This window comes from Gallinula chloropus (genome assembly GCF_964237585.1).
Source record: "Gallinula chloropus genome assembly, chromosome: 4".
In the NCBI taxonomy this organism is placed as follows: domain Eukaryota; kingdom Metazoa; phylum Chordata; class Aves; order Gruiformes; family Rallidae; genus Gallinula; species Gallinula chloropus.
The window spans coordinates 90,704,029-90,726,407 of NC_140088.1; the positions used below are offsets into that span (position 1 = coordinate 90,704,029).

The 22,379-nt window shown below is 47.0% G+C and overlaps 1 protein-coding gene across 7 annotated transcripts in view; it reads left to right on the forward strand.

Moving 5' to 3' along the window:
* Positions 1-22,379, forward strand: part of PALLD (palladin, cytoskeletal associated protein) — a gene marked incomplete at its 5' end in the record, with an annotated part of 172,131 nt that overhangs the window by 138,421 nt on the left and 11,331 nt on the right. For 4 of the 7 annotated variants that reach the window (XM_084262803.1, XM_084262806.1, XM_084262807.1 and 1 more), the window contains 5 exons: positions 8,079-8,214; positions 10,563-10,664; positions 11,221-11,271; positions 12,730-12,951; positions 17,714-17,863. In XM_084262803.1, the coding sequence (XP_084118929.1) occupies positions 8,079-8,214; positions 10,563-10,664; positions 11,221-11,271; positions 12,730-12,951; positions 17,714-17,863 (661 nt within the window). Of the gene's footprint in view, positions 1-7,783; positions 7,826-8,078; positions 8,215-10,562; positions 10,665-11,220; positions 11,272-12,729; positions 12,952-17,713; positions 17,864-22,379 lie in introns of those variants that run through there. The other 3 variants (XM_084262804.1, XM_084262808.1, XM_084262809.1) reach the window with 2 other exon arrangements.

Sequence of the window (22,379 nt, forward strand, 5' to 3'; positions counted from 1 at the left end):
GGAAGATTATTAGCTACTGGTCTTAAAATCAGTGGGGTTTTGTTCGTTCCCAAAAGGAACATACAACATCACAACCTGGAGGAATAGAATCTCTTTCTAAGTATAAAGACCACGTGTTGTCAGCTATACATAGATCCTGTTGGAAGCACCTTAAAAAGCACAGTCTTTCTTAAAGTAGACCCTGTTCCATAAAGCAGACTTTTACTTTCATAGAATCATAGAATCCCAGACTGGTCTGAGTTGGAAGGGACCCCAGGGATCACAGAGCTCCAACCCCCTGCTGCAGGCAGGGCCACCAGCCTCCAGGCCTGGAGCTACACAAGGTTGCCCAGGGCCCCAGCCAGCCTGGCCTTTACTTTTTCAAAGTAAATGTCTTTGCTGTCCCCAAAGTGGTGTTGTTACCCAGTGTGCGGGTCACCAGTACACACCCTGTCTGGCAGAGCTGGGAGCACACCCCCCCCCCCCCCCCCCCCCCCGCCCCCCCAATTCACAACCTGTTGCAGGATTAGAAAAGCCTGCCTAAATTTACACTAATTGCTTAGTAATTACTGCATCATCTGCTATTGGTCAAGCATATTTAAATTAGCAGGCGTGCTCCTTGAAGGAGTGTGGGGGATCACTTGCATTGTCCTTTAACTGGCTGCGTGCTCACGAACCTTTTCCCTTAGTTGACTCCAGGCCTCTCTGGCCATCCCCAAGCTCTCACACCTTCTGGGCCAGAAAGTTTGCTCTTCATCAGCCTTTCAGCGCTTCTCCAAGGATGCTCATTAGCAAAGCCTGCTCTTTAACAGCCTTTATCTTCAGCCATGACAGCTAACTGTATCCCTGGGGCACATGGCCTGTCCAGGGAGGGGATCAGACAGCCTTCTCTTGGTTGTGCTCAGAAACAGCTCCCATGGGGGCCTTTGGTTTGCACAGTGTGACACCGCTTTACGACCTGCGGGCACACGGGTGTCAGCGCATACAGACCCATATCTCCTTTTCTGAAGTATGATGGATGGATGTTGGTGTCCCTTGAACTTTGAAATCCAGGTTGTGTAATGTAATCAATTAAAGTTACTCAAAAGTAGAGATTAAGGATTTAACCTAGAGACACAGGCAGTATCCCAAATAACCGACCTACTCCATCCTGACCGGTGTTACATCTACAAGTCTTAATTTTCCAGATGGTTTTTGTCCAGCTCTTCTCTCAATGGCATCTGCAGATGCTTAAGAATGTTGTAAGACAACAAGTGATCTTGACCAAGGGAACTGGTACATACACCGGGGTGTGTGGGGGGCTGTTTCCAGCACTGCTTTGCAGCTGGTTTGCTCTGCAGATCTCTTTCTTTGGAGGACTTCAGTTTGTACCTTCCTTCTTCAAAACAGAACTGAATGCTGAGAAATGTCTGTGAACATAAAGCCAGTTGCACACAGCGCTTGATGGTTGCAGATGCCTTAACCAGTAATGGTTCCTCACCTGGAGCACAGGCTAATATTTTGGAGATAGCACCTTTTCTCAGTCCAGTGCAGGGTTTTCTTCACGTGCTTCTGGCAGTTACCCGGTCTCAGGATTTCAGGACCAGGAGGTGGGTGCCAGCCTTGTCTGTCTTCAGGAGCAGCCAGTGCTTCAGTGATGCCTTCCTGACCACCAGTTCTAGCATAATGCTGGTAACTATCAGGCATGCAGGGAAGATGACTGGTTACAAAGTAGGTGGGATTTTATCAGATTTATATCCAAACATGGACATCTTTGAAAAGCGACTGGTGCTTCTGTATGTATAATAACCACTGCAGTGTGAGGCAGAGCGAGAGCTTCTTCGGGTGGGGAAGGAATTGAGCAGGAGAAAGGAAGAGCAGAAATCCTTTTAATGAGTTGAAATGCATATTTAAAGAAAAGTAAGTTTTGGTGATGGGCATACAGTTTGAGAGTGAGTTATTCTCTGTGTTAAGAAGGGTCGAACGTGCTCAGAATGACGTATCACTCATGTCAGTCGTGATCCTATCCAGCTGAGGGCTGATGTCCTCACCTTTCCTGGGTGGTGGAGATAATTGAAATTCTGTTACCTTTGTTCTGTCTAGTGCAAGTCATTCTCAGTTGGGTCTGTGCCTCGGGCACCCCCTTAGCTCAGATGCACGTCACGCCACGTCACTGACTGAAGCTGACTCCTGGTCCCCACAGCATGTGCAGGAAGAGCAGGCCAAAATGATTCCAATCCTCAGCTGCAGCTTGGAAGTTTGGGACCTCTTGCAGTGCTTGTAGTAACTTTGCTCATACAGTAAGTGAAAAAAGGCAGGCAGGACTTAGTATTTTTTGGAAGGCTTTAGTTTTTAAAGGAAAAATGAAGTTACTGTTGGTTACCTCAGTACCAGAGACTTGGTTTGGATTTCTGTGAAACTGAGCCATATTGGCTGCAAAGAGGAATTTGTTCTTGGAAGGGTAACAGCAGCCAGCCTGTTGCCCTTGTTTACACTGTAAAAGGTACACAGGAAAAGGGGGAATCGCATCCAGCATGCGCTCAGTGTAATTAAAACATGTGAAGTACTGCTGCTTTGGCCTTCTTTCTAAACAAATGCTGGGGCGTAGTCAGAGCTAAGAGGAGCCAAGCTGAGGTTGCAAAAACAACCTTTGCTGTCAAACATCTCTGTGTGAATTGAGAGGACCGAGCTTGGGGAGTTGCATCGTGCCCTTTCTGACCAAAAAACCCCTAATAAATCAGACAGAGTGGGACACAGGGGGACATGGGCAGCCTCTTCTCAGTGTCTGTGGGGACAGGACAAGGGGCGATGGGCTCAAGCTGGAGCCCAGGGAGTTCCCCACCAATCTGGGGAAGAACTTCTTCCCGGTGAGGGAGCCCTGGGACAGGCTGCCCAGGGGGTGTGGAGTCTCCTTCTCTGGAGAGATTCCAGCCCCGTCTGGATGCCGACCTGTGCGCCCTGTCCTAGGGAGCTGCTTTGGCAGGGGGTTGGACTCTGGAGAGGGATGATCTCTGGAGGTCCCTTCCAACCCCTATGATTCTGTGATTCTGTATTCAGGCCCTCAGTGACTCCAGTGATGCAGCACTTGGGGGTGCTAAAAGATCTCTGAATTGCAGTGGGATTCTGGAAGGCTCCTTTGCACACTGGTGCTGCCGGTGTGCTCAAGAGTAACGGTGTCAACAGCTTGAAACTGGCCTTCTCCAGCTACCTCCTGCCACATTAATGCTCACAGCGTGCTCTGAAATTCCACCAGGCAAAGAACAGATAAAAAATGAGTTGGCAGAATGTTTTGTGTGATGTTATCCCTGAGAAAAGATCAAAAGAAAGCTTGATGGGTCACTGAGGAGGACACAAATCTTGGGAACTTCGTGCATCCTGCTAAGAGCACATAAGGTTGCTGAGAAGCGTTCACAAAAGCAGCTCAAGGAAGTTTGCTACCAGGCTGTGACATGTAACCCCTCTCTTCAGCTGAACCGATCTGTGCTCAGGAGGACAGGTTGACCAAGAACCTTCTGTCTGTTCCCATTGCCTTGTGGGCATTTTGAAATTCATCTCAAGAATGTATGTCTTAAGAGCTAGCTTGGTGGGAGGCATGTGTGGATATACCCTTTGGTGTACACATTTTGAAGTGCATATATGTAGGGAAGGTGAGCTGTTCTAAGGAGAGGGTGGAAATAGGGGATCTGCAGGAGGAATTACAGTTCCTCATGCACCTCTTCTTTTGTGTCCCTATTTAAAACAGTTCTGAAAGAGAGGGGCTTTCTCAAGGCATTTTGACTGATACTAATTTTTCTAGTTATATTTGGAAACCAACTACTTCCTTGCTTAAATACTCATTTCTCCATGTAAGTAAAGAGAACCTGTTTTTCAAGCAAGTTGCTTTGGCCAGGTCTTGGATGACACTTCCACACCCACCGTGCAGAGCTCAGGGTGTTCTGGCACACAATGGGAGATCTGGCAGGTTGTTAGGGAGTCTGCCACTCCTGGTAAAAGCTGCCAGGGATCCCCAGGCCATTGCTGAGATATTTGCATCCCTTGTTCTTAAATAAAATTCCATAGCTTCCCTATATGACTTGTTCCAGTGTTTAGCTGTCAGTGCTGGAGGGTGGAGAGAGGAAAGGTCTCTCTTGTTTTCCTCTCAGCTAGAGCCGGCGTTCTTTAAGTTGCTGTCTGCTTATCGTCCTCGATGGGCACAAGGAATGGTTGGCTGAAGGCTATTGTATCATTTTTTGTGCTTGATTCACCTCTCTCTGTTCATCCTCCACGTTTCCCAACTATTCATGTGTGTGACATAGTTTGTCACAAATGTTAAGCTTTGCAAAGCATCAGGCAGTTTTCTTCTTCTGAGACTTTCCTCTCTGCTGTATTTTTCTTGAAGCGCGGTGATAAAACCAGATTCAGTGGCCAACAGCAAGGAACAAAGGAAAACAATGAATTTCATGTGCTAATGTGTCCCAGAATTACATTTCTTTTCCTTTTGCAATAATGACATTATTGTTCAAGGTTTAATCTCCCAGGCTCTGGAGAGATGCTGGAGATGTTAGTGCTGATCTTCCGTTTGGGGAGCTGTCATGCTTTGAACATTCTTCCTGACCTTCATCATCATTAGACCTCTTCTAGGCTGATTGGCAGGGGTTACCTGCAAACGAGTGGCAGCCTCTGCAGGTTCAGTGTCATCATCCAATCTGAGGAATTCAGAGAAAGTCTGAGAAAATTCTGAGAAAATCTGAGGGTTCAGAGGAGGCCATGAAGATGATCAGAGGGCTGGAGCAGCTCCCCTCTGGAGAGAGGAGCTGGGCTGGTTCAGCCTGGAGAAGAGAAGGCTGTGGGGGGACCTCACTGCAGCCTTCCAGTCCCTGAAGGGAGCAGAGGAACAGGAGGGGAATCAGCTTGTTAAAGGGCAGAGACTGGCAGGACAAGGGGGATGGAGTGAAGCTGGAGGAGGGAAGGGTTAGATGAGATATTAGGGGGAAGTTCTTTCCAGAGAGAGTGGTGAGGTTGGATGGGGCCCTGGGCAGCCTTGTGTAGCTCCAGGTCTGGAGGTTGGTGTCCCTGCCTGTGGCAGGGGGTTGGAGCTCTGTGATCCTTGGGGTCCCTTCCAACCCAGACCAGTCTGGGATTCTATGATTCTACAAAATGCACTTTTTTATGTCATCATCCCAGTTGGGAGGTTGGAGTACTTAGTGTTGGACTCTGTATGCACAGGCCTTTCTTCTGCCAGCTTAACAGGAAAAAAAAACCCACTTGTGACTCTCTGGGAAGCTTTTTCAGTGAGTTACACAGCCATACAATAGATATTTCTGCCAGCCTGTTTCCTGATTCACTTGGGAGCATCCTGCAGCTCCAGAAGGCTTACTCAGAAGCTATAAGCTGAAGTGTATCAAAGCTGCTTCTTTCTGCCCACCAGCATGTCCTTTAGCCCAACAGAGAGAGGAATGGGAGGCTTGGTGGGATTCAGTCTTCATTCCCTTATTCTCTGACACCATGTTGAAGTAGACTATGATATTGTTTTCTTGTGTTTGGTGGACACACTGGACTTACTGGCCTGTAATTCTCTTGGTGCTCCTTCCCCTTCTAAACATGGGCGTGCTTTTGTCTTCAGAGGCACTGGTGATGCTTCAGAAAAAGCACATCCCTCTTTCTTCACGCTGTGCTGTGACTCTGTGGGGCAAACTGGACCTTCTACCCTTACAGAGTACTGAGTGCCCAGCATGAGCAGGTCTTTTCCTGCTATTTGTCATTCAAGTATGAAGTTGGGAAGAATGGCAAACTGCACCTCTGAATGTATCATGTGGAATTTTCAAGGTAGGATGTGTGTCTCTGTTAGCAGCTGGCACAAGCTGAAGCCAAATTTCCTTTGAAGTTGGCTGGATTTTGTGTGTGTGTGTCCAAAAAGCGACAAGGCTGGGTTCTTTGGCAGTGCTGGGCTGGATCAGAGCCTGGAAGGTGATGGGAAAGCCTGTGAGGAGACAAACAGACACCACCTTTCCAGTAGCTTTCTAGCAGCTGGTGCTGCCGTCCTGATGGACATTACCTTCTGATTCCTTTTTCCCAACTCCTCCTGTCTGTTCTCCTTCCACATCTCCCTTTACATTTACTGTCCCCACATTTACTGAAGCATCTCTTACTTCAAGAGACCTTCCTCCTTCCTCTTAGTGTTCTCCTGCCTCCTTGTAAATGGGATGGTTTTCCCGACTTCTTCCCCAAAACAAAGTGGGGGCTTACTTGTGACCAAGAACAATCCCAGAGAAATGCTGAGGAAATTACTCTGCCTGGTGGTTGAGCAGCTCTCCAGACAAGGTCTGAATATTTCCAGGGTGAGGGATGTTGTTCTCTGGCTCTTTGAGACGTGAGGGAAATGTCTGTGATTTAACATGAAAACAGAGTCCTTTTCACAAGAACTTCACCATTTTTCCTATTTTAAATTTTCTTTCAGTTACAGCATATGAAATGTTTTAGGAATTGAGACAGAAATGTTTCCAATTATTGTCTCCTCCATCTATTCACTTAATTTCTTTTCAGCTCTTGACAGCACGTGGATTGTTTCATTGTAAGCGATGCTAAAAATGGCCATTGAAAGCACTTGCTGCAGAATGAATTTCCTCTAACCATGTTACAGCACCAAACAATAGCCAACAGAACTTATCCCCTTCTTGTTTAACTTTTGGGTAATTAAATTATTACTCTGTGTGCTGACAAGGAGTTTACCCTGTATACGCTGCTGTGATTTTTTCCCATGTCATCCATGAGTTTGGCCATTTGCCTCTTCGATTCTGTGTTTTCCATAAGTCCATATGGAGTGGGCTGAGCCCTCATCAGCTGATGAAGTATTTTGGCCTATATTGAATGAGTATTGGTGTTTTAATCTTGCATGATGTCACTGGAGAAATGGGGTGTGCTGCAAGTGCTGATTTTGCCTGGAGAAGAGGAGGCTGAGGGGAGACCTTCTCCCCACCTCCCCTGCCCTGCCAGGAGGGTGCAGAGAGATGGGCGATGGTCTCTCCAGCCAGGGGACAGGAGATGGGACAAGGGGCAATGGGCTCAAGCTGCCCCAGGGCAGGGTCAGCTCAGATGGAAGGGAAAAGTTCTTCCTTGGCAGAGTTGTGGGGCTGTGGCACAGGCTGCCCAGGGAGGGGCTGAGTCCCCACCCCTGGGTGTGTTTAACAGAGGGGAGATGAGGTGCTCAGGGATATGGTTCAGCATAGGACAGGAATGGTTGGACTCGATGGTCTTAAAGGTCTTTTCCTACAGTGTGATTCTGTGATGTCTTCACAAGCCTGCAAGAGCAGCTGGTCTCCAGCAGAAACCACCATCGCTGGGCATTTCCAGCACCAGAGCCAAAGCATTCAGCATCAGCCAGCCTAGGAAATGAATTTTCCCATGCCATTCCAGAAACCAGGAGTGAGACATCCTGAAAGCACCGTCACAGCCTGCAGACCGGGCTGAGGGATAGCTGCAGCCTGTGAAGGCTGGCTGCTAGGTGGTTGCTGTTCCCCCATGAAACCCTGCTGCTGCCAGCGACTTTCCAGGCAGGACTGCTCTCCTTGTCACTGTGTCCTGGGCTTTGTGAGCAGCTCTTCCCTCCCAAACAACATTTCCATGTTGCCTTCCGGGCATGTGTTCGTGGAGATACGAAGAGTAAACATGAAGTTACATGTTGTGTGTTGTGGAGCTTGTGACAAAGGAATTAGTTAATGAATATTCCAGGAAATTAATTATTAACTAGTTTCTCTTCCATCTTTCTGATCTTTGTCCGCCTGGTACTTCACAGGAACGTAGTTTATCTTCATCCCTGCGTATCCAGACACGCTTTGGGGTTTCCTCTCGCTTCGCTTTGCTGCTCATGAGCTCCCTCCACGAGTGCACGGTGCTGGCTCCCCGCTACGAAACCCTGAGCCCTGTTGTAACTAATGCACAAATAACGCACCCGCTTAACTTTGCCCTTAAACTAACCACGTGTAACCAGTGATCCGAGCTTGGGGGGCAGCATAGGAAGATGCCAGGTCTCCAGTTTCTAAGACATGAGGTTGTTTTCTTCACTAACAGAGGCGATTCCAGATAAATTCCTAACTACCAACGATCCCAGAAAAGCTTATGAATTTTCCTGTACTGTTTTGCAGGGGATTTCCCAAGAAAACAGGCAGAACGGCTAGGATAGCATCAGATGAAGAGATTCAAGGGTCAAAAGACGCTGTAATACAGGATCTGGAAAGAAAACTTCGCTTCAAGGAAGACCTTCTGAACAACGGGCAGCCGGTATAAACCCGTAACATGCGGGAGCGGGGACCGAGGGCGGTTTCCCAGATATGCTGCATAGAAAATAATTATTGTAGATTATTTTTATATTTGATGCACTTACTATTCTTAATTGCATTCCCCAAACTGCATCTCTGTAAGGAATGTTAGTGTATGTTTTTGGCCCAACAACTTTGTTGGACTTCACAAATCAGCGGAGGTTTCAAAGGTGATGAATTCGCATAAGAAGCCTGCAGGGTCTGTACCTGGAGGGCTTTTTCTGCCTCCAAGGATGTTTCTCTTGCCCTGTGCATTACTGAGTGGCTGGCCAGTAAGTATATGCATAAATCTTCACCAGTCCAGGCTCATTGTACCCTTTGCCCAGCTGTTGGACAGCGTGCCAGGAGAGTGGACATCAGAGGGGCACCTGGTGAGAAACAACCAGCAGGAACCGTGATTCTGCACTTGTGGGACTTTTCTGACCAATAGAATTAAAAAGAAGCTATAGTAGTGACTTACAGACTAATGTAGCAGGAGTTAACAACCTGCATAAAGGAGCCAAAAATGAGGTAGAACGGGCCTATCAAACAGTAGAAATGCACAACTGTTAATTTTTGTGCACTGGAAGATGTGCATAGAAGGTAAAAAATCCCAAGTTCTTCTTGCTCAGAGTTGACGAGAAGCAACCCTTCTGAGACTTAATTACAATTATTAAGGCATTGATTTAAATGCCTTTGAAGCAGGAATCTCTTTTAAGAGGAAAGTAACTAAAAAAACTACACAGTCACCCCTGGTTTTTCAATGAAATGTTTTCAGAAGCATCTGAATGCCCAGGGCTCCCTTCGTGTCACTGAAAGTGCTTTAGGATTCCCAGGATCAATTTGCTGCCATGCTGGAGATGTGGACTACACTGTCACAGTTCAAGACAGGCTGCTGAGCCTGAGGAGCTAGCCCAGAGCTGCTGGATTCTGGTGCCTGATAAGGTTAATGAAGCAAAGGAGGGAAAATCTTGGGAGTGAGTAGTGCTTCTGTGCTTAACTGGCTGCACGGGGCTCGGCAGGTTTTGCAGCAGTTAAGCAGAATCACCCTCCGACACAGCGTCCTGGTTTTTCAGAGGAGGTGGGCTGAGCATGACCATCAATGCCTATTTTGGAAAGTGAGAGAGATGTTTGGCCTGCACACATGAATGGAATGTCCTGAGAAAGCCCACATGGCCCAAGGAAGGAAAAAAAAGAAACAAACCAACTGTGATCAGATGATGTGGGGGCTTGAACCAAGTAAACTCGGGTTTTGCACTTAACTTGAGGCTTTTGCCTTGTGGATTCCTGTCCTGGGTAATTCTGTCTGTCCCCTCATCACTTGGAGTGATCACACAAGAAATTAGAGTGACAAAAAGTTCATTCCTTCCTTAGATATCTGTAACCAAGCCAACCTTACTACCTAGTTTTCGTGAGCTGCAGACTGCTGCTTTTGCTACAATATATTTTAAAAATAAATTGAAATTGGCTTTTGTTAAAAAATGCTAATGAAGCATGAAAAGTGCTTCATTGAAAAAAAAAGTGGAAAGCATAAAGTGCATGTAACCTTTTCCAGTTCCCTTTGTTTGACTTGTCTGTTCAGTGAGGCATTTCCCAATGTAATGAGTTTGCCTTTCAGTCACTGGCTGCTTTTTTTTGGTTATTGGGTTGGGTTTTTTTGCAATGTTGGTTTGTAAGAAATTCCCTAAATACTTGAAATGTGTTGCCAAATGGAGAAGGAAAAATCATCATGAAATAGTTGAATTGCACACTCAAAGTTTTCTTTTAAGCTGCTTTACCTTCTGAGGTAAATTGTCTTTTATAAGCTGTTTCCTTACTTTACAAAAGAGTAAGAAGAAATACAAATAAAACCCCCTTAAAGAATATATTAATCTATAATGCTGTCATATTTTTGACAAAATAATCAAGTAGAGTAGGATGTCCTTAGCATTTTTGGCAGAGTCTTCTGCCATGTGGTTCTAATGTAAGAGCTGAGCAGAACGTCCAGGAGTGAGATCTGGGATGATTTGACATGCCCCTTTCTGATGGCCATGCTGATTTAAGCAGTTCCTATTGCTCATTCCTGCCCAAGTTCCTGGCAGGAGGATGGAAACAAATGGCAGAGTCAGGGCAAGGGTTGCTTAACCCAAAAGAGCCACTTGTAATGCCAAAAAAATGCATTACAAACCGTGGTAGAAAATGTCTGTCCAAAACATACTGCTGCTCTCTTTTGTTAGTGTTACTTAAAGCATTGCTTTGTGTCTGGCCGCCTTGTACTTCTTAATGAGGAATAAGAACTTTTCTCTATTTTCCTTCCCCCTCATCCCCTTTTCATATGTTTTCTTTGTCCAGAGATTAACATACGAGGAGAAAATGGCTCGTCGATTGCTGGGAGCAGACAGTGCCGCCACTGTCTTCAACATACAGGAGCCGGAAGAAGAGCCCGCTATACAGGTGCCACAGAACTCTGCAGTTTCATAGGAAAATAAAAAAAAAATCCTTTATTTTTTTCTTTTTTACGAGCTGCAGTTGTCTTTTATAAAAGACCTACATATGACAGTAAACATACACAAGATAGGATGGTTTTGATTACAGAAGTCATATGTTATCCATCAGTGAACTGGAGGATCACATGCCTATTGCTCAGCTTTTCCATAAGGTTGAGAGTTCTCAAATGTCTGCTCTCTGCTTTAAACTCTTCCGTTTATCCTATTCCATCCTGACCTTTAAGTCTGTCAAGGCAGAAATACATCTCCTATCTCAAAACCATCTTCTCTTCATTTGTGTGATCTGCACTGTTGGGACGCAGACCAAAAACACAAGAGAGAGTCTGCTCGAAAGGCCAACTGCACCTTCCCGCTGTTCAGATGCCAGGGTTGCTCTCAGGAAACACGTAGCACTCGCTTGCTTATGTTACCACCTAAAGAATGTTCTGATAAAACCTGAGAAGCTGTCCTGGATGGCTCTTGGTCTCCTTTCTGCCTCTTGATCTTTCTCTCTGCCCTTGCAGGAAGCTCGCTCTGTTGGCTCTTCCGTAGCGAGTCCTGTGGATATCCAAAAGGTTAATGTTTTCACCTCCTTCTGTCTCGCTCTCCGTTGATTTAGGTTTTTTCCTCTGTCAACTGTGTGTTTTCCCTTCTGTTGCTCTTGGCTAACAATGAGAGGTCACCTAACATTAATAACTGGGGAGGTTTGGGCTGCCCTCCCTTCGGGATGATGTCCTGTAAGCCTAACTGCTGGTGCGCGGGTAGCTTAACCACAGCGATGGAGTTAACGTGCACCCATACTAACAGCCCTGCATCCACAGCAGCTGTTTGGACGTACACCACGTGTACCTCCTGGTTTACTCTTATGGCAGAATTTCAGGGAACAGAGAAATGTTTTAAATATCTGCAGTTCACAAAGGTGTTTCTCTCTCCTTCCTTTTTTTTTTTTATGGTTAATTGAGGGTTGTGATTGGTTCTGGAACCAGTCAGGAGAAAGATTACCTGACATCCCCAGGCCAGAGGCAGTGATAGCGGGTGGGTGTGTGAAAGGAGGCTTCGTATGACACGTGTTCTACCTTGAATAAGAGTCAGAGGCCATGGTCAAAGGTCACTTGATAGAAGGCCAGAATTTCTGCTGACTGAGAAGAGCGCTGGCTTGTGCAGGTATATTTTTAATACCTGTGTCATGACTGAGATTCAAAGCAGGACTCTCATGCTGCAGAGGCAGTTCCAGAGCCTGAATGGCCCTGTGTGTCACAGGACCCTTCCCTAGTGTCGGGCTAGCAAAGGGAAACAAGCCCAGGTGTTTTATGCTGGGTGAAACTTCCCACTCTGCTTTGTGTGTCTCAAGTACTCTTATGGTACAGTTTGGTTTGAAGGAAGAAGTGGTACTTTTTGCCAAAGAGGAGCATGGCAACAGGAGGAGGAGGAGGCAACTCTCATGGTCTGCCTGTGTTGCCAGGTTTTTTTCTTTTTTCCTTTTTCCTTTTTCCCTTCTTCCTTTGTCTTTTTTCCTTTCCCCCATCATTTTTACAGGCATGTGTAAACAAAATCATTCTGGCCTTCTGGTGCAGCCTCCAGTAACAGTGCTATGCAAATAGCAGATGTGAACCAGATGGTCTTCTGGCCATCTGGAAACAAAACCAACCCTAAATCTGCCTGTACCCTCAAGGAAATATTAGTGTGTTTCTTTTGTCTTTATGAACTGCCTCAGAATACTTTTATTGTTATAGGCTTTTTTCAGAAATGGAAAGAAAGCAACCAATGACTTTCCTTCCCCTTATAAATTAGACCTTAAGATAACATGAAATACAATTTTGTCTCATACCAGATGTCTTCATTGTTTCATTGGGAAGTTAATGGAGGCATGGATTATTGTGTTTTTCTTCAACAAGATACAGTTTCCTTTTATATGTAAACCCCTAATATATTGCCAAAGATCAGTAGAATAAAACCCCCCAAACATTAGGAACCTATTTTGCTGAGCAGTATGTTGAAGCTGGATGCTAATATGTACCTTCCTTGTTTGACAGGAGTATAAAGTCTCCAGCTTTGAGCAAAGATTGATCAGTGAAATCGAATACAGGCTCGAGAGATCTCCTGTGGAAGAATCAGATGACGAGGTGCAACATGGAGATGAACCTCTTGATAACAGCATGTCACCATATTTTGAGATAAAGCTGAAGCATTACAAAATCTTTGAGGGAATGCCAGTCACATTTACATGCAAAGTGGCAGGAAATCCAAAGCCAAAGGTAAGAAAAGAGGGTGAATGTGTTGGGAAACAGTCTCGAGTGTTCTGTATTGGTACTGTATGGTCAGGCCCTGGACCCTGGAGCTGTACAGCAGACGTTCTCCCTTGACAAGAAAGATTCCTAGCTGCTATGAGGTGTCATATCTCTTCTGACAACACACTAATGCAAAAATATGTTGCTTCTGGTTTAGGAGCCAGCGTGGTACCTCTGTATTTGTCAGTGTCGCAGAGTTTATACCTGTACATCCTAATGAGACTAAATTGTATTGAGAGGCAGAGAAAGGCATAAGAAATACCATATGTGCCAGCAGCAAGATGAGACATGATGGTGAAGTTTTAATGATGAGGGAAGGTTAGGCTTGGGAGGCATTTCCTTTTAGCAAATGTAGAAAGCACCACTTGTATGAGGTCAGTAGTCTGGAGGAATGCCCACCTCTGGTAGCTTGTGTTTAACCATTTCAGCAGTCCTTGGCACTCAACGGATTCATTGTGCAGCAGTAGCTCCCTCAGCTGCCTTGGCAAAGCCAGTATCCTCCTCCTGAGGTTTTTGCAGCTCATGCAGTGACCTCATGTGCACAGGGGCTCTCTTCTTCTTAGGCAAGATCAAAGGTGCCTTATCTCTTCAATGAGATCTTTACAGCAGCCAGCACATCAAGTCTCTCCTCCAGTGTAAGTTTTACAAGTGCTTAGGGTTTTGAACAGAGAGAAATGCAAATGACTTTACATGTCCAGTGATCTGGATTTTTGATGCCACATCAGCTGTGGAAAGAAAACCAGCCTTCCTCAGGTAGCAGAGAAGGACCAGCAGAGAACTAGGGCTCCATCTGCAGTAACACGTAGTGCAGACCAGACTGCGACATCGTCCCTGCGTGCATTTCTGGGGCTTGTACTTCAGGCTCATCTTGTCCCACAGACTGGAGCAGATGCAGCACAGGAGATGTGTTCTTGGAGCACGTTTTCTGGCTTCCTTTCATCTGAGAGGAATCCATTTCTGTGCTCCAGGACCACAACACGATGTGAACCGCTGCAAAGTAAGGGGCTCATCAGTAGGCTCATCTCCAGAGAACACCCCTGCTTCAAACTGAGGACACACACACTGAGAAGATGAGCCCAGTCTGACTGGAAATCAAACTTTTGATGTCCAGCATGACTGTTTGAGATGACTGTACAGCAGAGTCTGTTGTGCTGGATAAGGGTGGAAGGCAAACGGGTTCCTTGGTGTTCGAGGTGCAGCGCACTGCTGGAGAGGTGCTTTTTGCCCGAGGCTTATGTCGGAGTTGTTACATGAGTTGCTAGATGACCTGTGATGAGTCAGACTTAGTCAACTTCACCGTTCCCTAATTTTCACAGTTTTCAATTAAGGTGTAGTTTCACAGGCACCTTAATCTGATCTAAGACAGATGAAAGAGGATGTCTCCTTTCCCTCACCTTGTTTTGGCGTTGGGGATTGCGCAGCCAAGAAACCACATCGTTAGTGCTTCCCCTCAAGCAGGGCGTTATAAAGGAGTCTCTGAGAACACCGATTCAGAGCCAGGCTCTGGTTTTCTGCAGCAGCAAAGCAGGCACATCAAGAAGCTATTTGCTCTTGCACCTGGGAGTAGGACCCTTTACTCCAGTCCCTTGCACGTGCTTTGTGTGATCTGTTCAGTTGCCTGGGATGGAACCAGTTCTGGTTTTCTTGGATGGCTCCTTGTTAGTTGAGCTCCACAAATGTCAAAGCCCGTGTCTTCCTCTGACGGAGCGTGCCAAGATAGCGATTTTGAAATGCTCCATGGCTGAGGGCTGCCCTTCTGCTGTCATTTGTTGAAGCTGGAAGTGTTGCCCCTGGATAAATTCTTTATTTTGGCAAATGAAAAGCTGGAAATAATTTACTAACTTGAAGCTCCTCCCTTCCAAGTATTCTGTCAGCTCTGCCAAGGAATGGCTTCGGGAAGGACTGCAGCGTTTCTGCAATCTGGCATTCATTACAAGGGATTTTTCTAAGCAGGGTTATTGGCTTGATTATTTTTTCCCCTGAACATGCCATGTAAATTGGATACTGATGTGCAAATTCTGTCTTCATAAAAATGACTTTAATTCCAAGCCTCCTTTTGTTTTAACCTTCTGCACAATGTGAAACTCCTTTCTCCTTAAAATGAGAACCTGTGGTGACACAGGAGGGATTGGGGAATGCTTCCTCTTGAGGGATCTTTCTGTTCAGAATTAGGACAATGCCCTACAAAAGCTAAGCTGAGGCACGGATGTGGCACAAAGCTCGAACCACTCACTCTTCTCTTGGTGGTTACAGATGCCTGTGCTGGCTGAGATCAGACCCCCCCTTTGTACTGGGTGCTCCACTGTATTTCTAGCAATTACACATCAGTTCCTGGTGCATATTGAAGCAGTGCAGATGTCGTGCACGGTGCTTACATAGCATAATGGTACATTTATTGTGAGGTATCCTAGAAAGAAGATACTTCCCTGCAAGGGCCGCTGTGTCCAGCAGCCGTAGTGTTTTACCTCCTAACTCCATGTCAGGTAAAGGTAGCACGAAGAATGTACTGAAGCCCAGCAATGCCAGTGCTTTGAAACTTAGTGGAAAGAAGTGTCAGATAACTGATGGGTGATGTTTGGATAGCTGGTTCAGTCCCTATTTGCATGTATTTCCATGTAATAGTTCCTGGCACGTCTCCTGATATTGCTGATAAGTGCATTGTTATTCAGTAATTACTCCTTAGCGCAGTAGATTTCCAAGCAGCGTTATGACACATGTAAAGCATGCAAGTTCAAACTCATTCTTGGGTGCTGTGTTCTTACCAGCATCCATTAGCATGTGTATATAAGCCATCAAATATCTCCTGCATCTCCAGTAAGTGCTCGCTCAGCAGACCAAAAAGACATGACTACATCTTTTGTTAGCGCCCCAGCCTCTGTAAGGCTGCTGACAGACAGAGTGGGAAACAAGTAGAACCAGCTAGTGAGGAAATGAAATCATTTTGAGTTACACAGAATGCTTGTTAATATAAAAACCATACATGGTAATTCATTTTTAAGGGAAATTTCCACTCCTTCCCTCCAAAACCTTCTCCACTGTCTTCTTGAGAAACTTAAAACTATACCCTTAACTTTTCCCCCTAAGTGAGGGATTTAGAGCTCAGAAATGCTGGCACGTATGAAGAAGCTGGAGCATTTAACTCCACTGGGAATTGTGCTTTGCTCTGTGACTTTGGTTTCCCTGGTGAGCCAGCACCCTTCCCTCGCTGTAAGGCCTGAAGTCCCATCCCAGGAATTCCACAGAGAAAAACACGGGTGTTTCCATCACGCTGAACGGTCCCAGCAACCAGGACAAACACAGTTGTACAAGTTAACCTCCTAAAAGCTCCCCAGGCATCTGCACCAGTGACTGAAATGCTGAAGGCACTGGGGTTACACATGCTTCAGCATGGCATGTAAATAGTGTCCTGGTTAAACACAGGTTAAACACAGGCTTGGGGAGCTGACTGCAGCCTTCCCAGTAGAAAAGTTTTCACATGTGTTTTCATGCATACACCACGCTTCTCTTTTGATTCCAGCTGATTTCAGTTTGGGCTTTTATATTATTTTAAACATCTAGCAAAAGAAACCCCACCCCAAACCCACCCCCAAAGCTAGGTCAAAATATTTGGTGGGGGTTTTTTTCCCCACCTCAAGTTTGAGGCATTAAAAGACCCGTCCCTTCTTTTGGTGTAATTCCTGGATTACTGTAAGATACTATTCTGCATACATCATTTTTCTGGCAGGCTGAAAGTAGAACTTGGGTCAGCCAGAGACTAAAATTATGTATCAAAAGTAATGGAAAAGACCTGTGTGATGGATAGTGTAGCTGCTCAGTACAGCTTGGAAGCGCACCGGTGTTGGCGTGCGGCTGTTGAAGGCTATCTGTGTGCCGACCTGCTTTGAAGTCCTGCCCGGTGGTTTGTAGCGCCGCCTGTTTCTGCCGCCGGCTGTCGCGCCGGGGTGACACCGTGGCTTTCCCCCTGCTGGGCTGGCCTGTCCTCAGGCTGAACGGCTCACTGACAGCGCGAGCGGCTGAGTCCCCTCCTGGCTTTTTGGTCTGGTCCAGTCAGCGAAACTGCTGTTTCAACTGTGATCATAATTATTCATAGTTTAATTCATCAGTTATTCCTGTAATTACCTTGGTTTATGCTTTTACTTTCTGAAAAGAGAGCGTAGGCATTATTCCTTCTGCAGCTTCTTCGGATATATGTGAACTGACAATTCAAACCTAGCAGTGTCCTCTGGAATGAGATCCTTTCTTTGTAAGGACATTTGTTTCCAGCCGTGGTGATGTGCAGGTCCTGCTCTGTCCTTGGGGTGGGTATGGCCCTGACACACCTCCGTGCTCGCGCTGCCGCCTTTCTCTTTGAGCTGGTTGTTAATCTGAACCTTCTTGTTAAGTGAAAGTGGCTCATGGCATGTGCCCGGGGGGGTGTGGAGTCTCCTCTGGAGATATTCAAGACCCATCTGGATGCCTGTGGAGTCTCCATCTCTGGAGATATTCCAGACCCATCTGGATGCCTATCTGTGCAATATGAGCTGAGGACCTGCTTTGGCAGGGGTTTGGACCCAGTGATCTCTTAAGGTCCCTTCCAACCCCTGTGATTTTGTGATTCTGCTCTTCTGCTACTGGATGGGATCCCCTTCATGCTCACCAGAGTTTCAGCCGTTAAGCTTTGTTAGCACCATTAATTGAGGAACGCTGACAGTGAGCACCCACCTCTGACCTGCCTTGTTTTGTCCTGCAGATTTATTGGTTTAAAGACGGGAAGCAGATTTCTAAACGCAGCGATCACTACCGAATTCAGAGGGAACCTGATGGAACTTGCTCACTGCATACTGCAGCCTCCACCCTGGATGATGATGGGAATTACACTATCATGGCTGCTAACCCACAGGTAAATGGAGGTTTGGCTCTGGAGCAAATGCGCTTCTGGGCATAAATCTTCAGCGAACGATCTCATCTTACGTATACGTGATTTAATTAAACGATGAAGTCACCATCAAGTATGCAAGTTAGAGTTCTGTTTTCATCTTGCATCAGTAGGGTGGGACCTTTCTATCTCCAAGAGATTTAGCGACTCAACAGTGGGGTTTTTTTTTCCCTGTGGCTTGAGGTTTCAGAGGGGAGGGGTGGTGTTTTTTCATCACTCTTCCCCCGTTTGTTTCAGCTGATTACATCTCTGTGTTCAAACTGAGCATGGGCAGTCTGCATGCTCTAGAGGGAGAAAAAAAAACACTTTCCCAGTAGAAGTAGCTGGGTCCAGCTGTTTAATTCTTCTTCTGTTGACACTGCTCACTGACTGAGGCCAGCTTTTTGACATGGGTGGGAGAATGTCACACCTCAACACGGGTTCCATCAGCAGAGGGCTGGCAGCAGGGACAGGGAGGGGATTGTCCCTCTCTGCCCTCAGGAGGCCCCAGCTGGAGTCCTGTGTCCAGAGCTGGGGCCCCAGTAAAAGAAAGATGTGGGACTGTTGGAGAGGGATCAGAGGAGCCATGAAGATGATGGGAGGGCTGGAGCAGCTCCTCTATGGAGAGAGGCTGAGGGAGCTGGGCTGGGTCAGCCTGGAGAAGAGAAGGCTGTGCGGGGACCTCACTGCAGCCTTCCAGTCCCTGAAGGGAGCAGAGAAACAGGAGGGGAATGGGCTTGTTAAAGGGCAGAGACTGGCAGGACAAGGGGGATGGATTAAAGCTCAAGGAAGGAAGGTTTAAATTGGATATTAGGGGGAAGTTCTTTCCAGAGAGAGTGGTGAGGGGCTGGAACAGGCTGCCCAGAGAGGGGGTGGGTGCCCCATCCCTGGGGGTATTCAAGGCCAGATTGGATGGGGCCCTGGGCATCCTTGTGTAGCTCCAGGCCTGGAGGTTGGTGTCCCTGCCTGTGGCAGGGGGTTGGAGCTCTGTGATCCTTGGGGTGCCTTCAAACCCAGACCAGTCTGTGAGTCTATGCTTCTATGTTTCTGTTAGGCCCTGATGGCAGTTCTGGAAAGCAAAACAAGTCAGTGGGGCAGCCCCCCCTTCTCCACCAGAACCCAGCCATGCAAAGCTGCCACACGGTGCTATGTGGGGGGTGGGGGTGGGGGGGTGGATCTCCAAGTCTGAACGAGGTTCTCCTGAAACACAGAGCATTACTGGCTCTGTAGGATTCCTCACTCCTTGCAGGCCCAGGGCAAGAGCTGAGGGACACAGCACAGCCCCCTGGCACATTGGAGGCAGCCGAGCTGGCAGCTCAGCACAGCCCATCAGAGTTCCTTTTCCAATCTACTCTTCTTACAGCAAAGTGAACTGATTTCCACCTGAGAGACCAAGGCAGCAACATAACTTTAGGGATGCAACAAAGGGTTTTCTTCTGCAGCCCCAACTCCCTTGCCAAGACCAGGCCTGCAAGCAGAATCCTGCTGTAAAACAACAAGCTGTAGCGCTGAGTCTCTTCTGGCCAGGAGTGTTGTGCTCTGTTGTGAGTGTTGCTAGGTTACTGAGCACCACGCTGCCCTTCGTGCTGCGCTCCTTAGATTCTACAGCCTGCAGTGCTCAAATCCAGGAGTTCAGCTATTATTCCTACCCATGAAAATACCAGAAATAAAGAAGCAAGGATGAAATAGCAGGCAGCCAAGGGAATTCTTGGAGCTGGGAGCTTGGTGACATGGAGGACAGACTGTTGCGTTGCAACACTTGGCACCATCTAAATTGTGGATCACAGCAAGTTTAAAGATCACAATGCAGAGGTACATGCTCGGGGTGAGGAGTGAATCTGGTTCCTCTGCTGTGGGTGCTGTGCTGGTGCACTCACAGGGTTTGCTGCACAGCCCAGGCTCAGAGCTTGGCGAGTCGGCTGCCTTGGTGGCTGGGCACAGCACTCTATCTCTGAGCATGCTGGGCACACTTCTTAGCATCATTTGATGGTGCCATAGCCACCTAGGCTATCAGCTCTGGTCATGGCCATCATGAGCTTGTTAGGAGGTTTTTAGATGTGCTAAAATGAGCTGGGTTTGTAGCATTCCTAGTCTGGGGACTGAAAAAAGCACTTCTGTTAAATGATACAATTCCTCCTCTGTGCTTTTCCCCCTCTTTGGAGGAGAACCAGGTGCGTCCTCCTCTGGTTCCCTAAACAAACCATCTGGCTGTTTCACCAAGCCCCATCTCTTCCTCCTTTGCAGTGTAATTCCCAGGCAAACATACTTATCTCTTCTGCTGTTTGCTTGCTTTTACTATGTGTTTAACAGCACAATGGAGGCAAAGAAGGGCCATGAGTTAATGCACTAGCCTTTCACACTCAAAGATTTGGATTCCAATTCTTTTAAGTCATCCTGAGTGGAAATAATTTTGGCATAGCCTTCTCAATCCTAATGGAAAGTTGTCCACATCTCAAAGCTATCACAAACTTAGGCAAATTTGGCAACCTTTCCTTAAGAAAAGTGAAATACGTAAACGTGAGGGAGCCTGCATCAGGCTTCCCAGGGACTGGTGGGGTTTGCTAGGCTGTTCCTGTCCTTTGGCCATTGCTACGGGAGCCACCGAACCACAAAGCAAAGGGGAATGTTCTTAGCTGATAGCACTTGATTTGATTAAAGCAAAGGACTCAGTTTGTGAAAGCTCTGCCAGCTTATGCCACCTCGTGTTCCGGGCCCACAGCACAGTGACTTGTGGGCCACCTTGAGCCTTCCATGGGAAGTAACCCAGCAGGCACCACAGGTGGTAACCCCTGTGACGTGAAGCACAGCACTCTGGAGTTAAGGCTCCAACACACCTCTGGGCTTTGCAGTACAATTTGGCATCCAGCTTAATCCAGAGCCAGCTGATCCCAGGCCGAGCCTCTTGCAGACCTTCAGTTACCAGGTCCATCCTTAACTGTGCCCTCCAGGAGCTGCATGGGCTCGAGTCGAGTCCTTACTTCCACCCTCTTTCCTGTTATCCCATGCTCACCACTTCTTTGCACGGTGCATCCACAGTCCTCAGTGTGGATTCCCCTTTGTTCCTAGGCCATCTTCTCACGAATTACTTCCCACTCATCACTTTCTTCCCATTCACCCCATGACTTTTGGAAATCTCTGTCTTTGTATTTGTTCTTCACTGTCCCAACTCCCTATTGTCCTTTGTGTTTCCATTTGTGGTGTCTTCATGTATTGAGATATACAGAAATCAGCCCAAAATGCTTGAATCCATCCCCTGCCAGAAAAAGATCAATAAGCAGTGGGGCCTAAAATAGAAATGTGTTTGTTCCATGTGGTTTTGATGGTCTTGTAAAACACAAAAAAGCTTTGGCAGGTCACACATGATGGCTTATTTTAACCCCAGTATTGTTCTTACGGACTGAGTGGGTCATGGGAATGACAGCAGGTCACACAGACTTCATTTTGGACAGGGGCAAGGTCACTGCCATTTGAAGGCTGCTTGTGACCCCAGTGAAACTGGTTCTCCAGGGGCTTTGGCCAGTAAGGCACAGCTATTTGCAACCCCTGAATTACTGGGACAAAAGTATTTGTCACTTTAATGGTGCCAGACTTGGGTGTGGAGCTCACAGCTCAGAACAGAAATACACTGCAAAGGTGACACGGGTGTGTCTGTACTGCTGCCAGTCCGGGGGTGGACAGACAGACAGACAGACAGACATCTCCACATTCATCAAAGAGCTATTTACAAGTTTTGAGAAGTTATTGAAATGACATTGCTGTACAAAAGCACACAAACACCCAGTGCAATGTTATTTTATTACATCATGTGGCTGTTTGTTGTGTGTATTTGTTAACACCCCCAGAACTGGTGTCACAGGTCACCCTTCTGTGGTGACTTCTGGATGGTGGCAAAAGTCCCATCCCAAAGACTTTACCTCTAGTGCTTGTGGCATCCAGTCTGTCTATTTTGATACAAAACCCAAAGAAGGGATTAAACCACCATCCCATGTTTTATTTAAAGCTTTACTGTTCACTGAGATCAACCCAAGACAACCGGACCACCTCCAACACCCACCAGCAGAGTCAGGTGCTTTGGTGTGACCCCGGCCCCTGGGCAGGCTCGCTCCTCAGAGCGTGTGAGGACAGGTTTTTGGGGTCCTGCAGGCATGGAGGGGGTTCTGTCCTTTCCTTTCCAGGCAGCAGCCCCACCAGCCTGGGTGGGTCAGTGCAGCCGGGAGGCAGCAGCTCTGGGGCTAATCTCTGAGTGTGACCTCTGAAAAGCTGCATTGCTGCCCACCTGCTGCACACAGAGAAACCCCTCACCCCCATCAGTAACCAGGCTGATAATGCTGCTGCAAGGGTTTGACTGCTGGTGCACTAATCATTTTTGTAAGGCAAAACTTCTGCTGTGGAAGATCTGAACCACGAGTGTGTTAGAGTCACGATCATTTCAGCCTCTGGGAAGCTGATAATGAAGTAGCTCAGTATCAGAAGGTGCCTGACAAATGTTTGTCAGTGACCC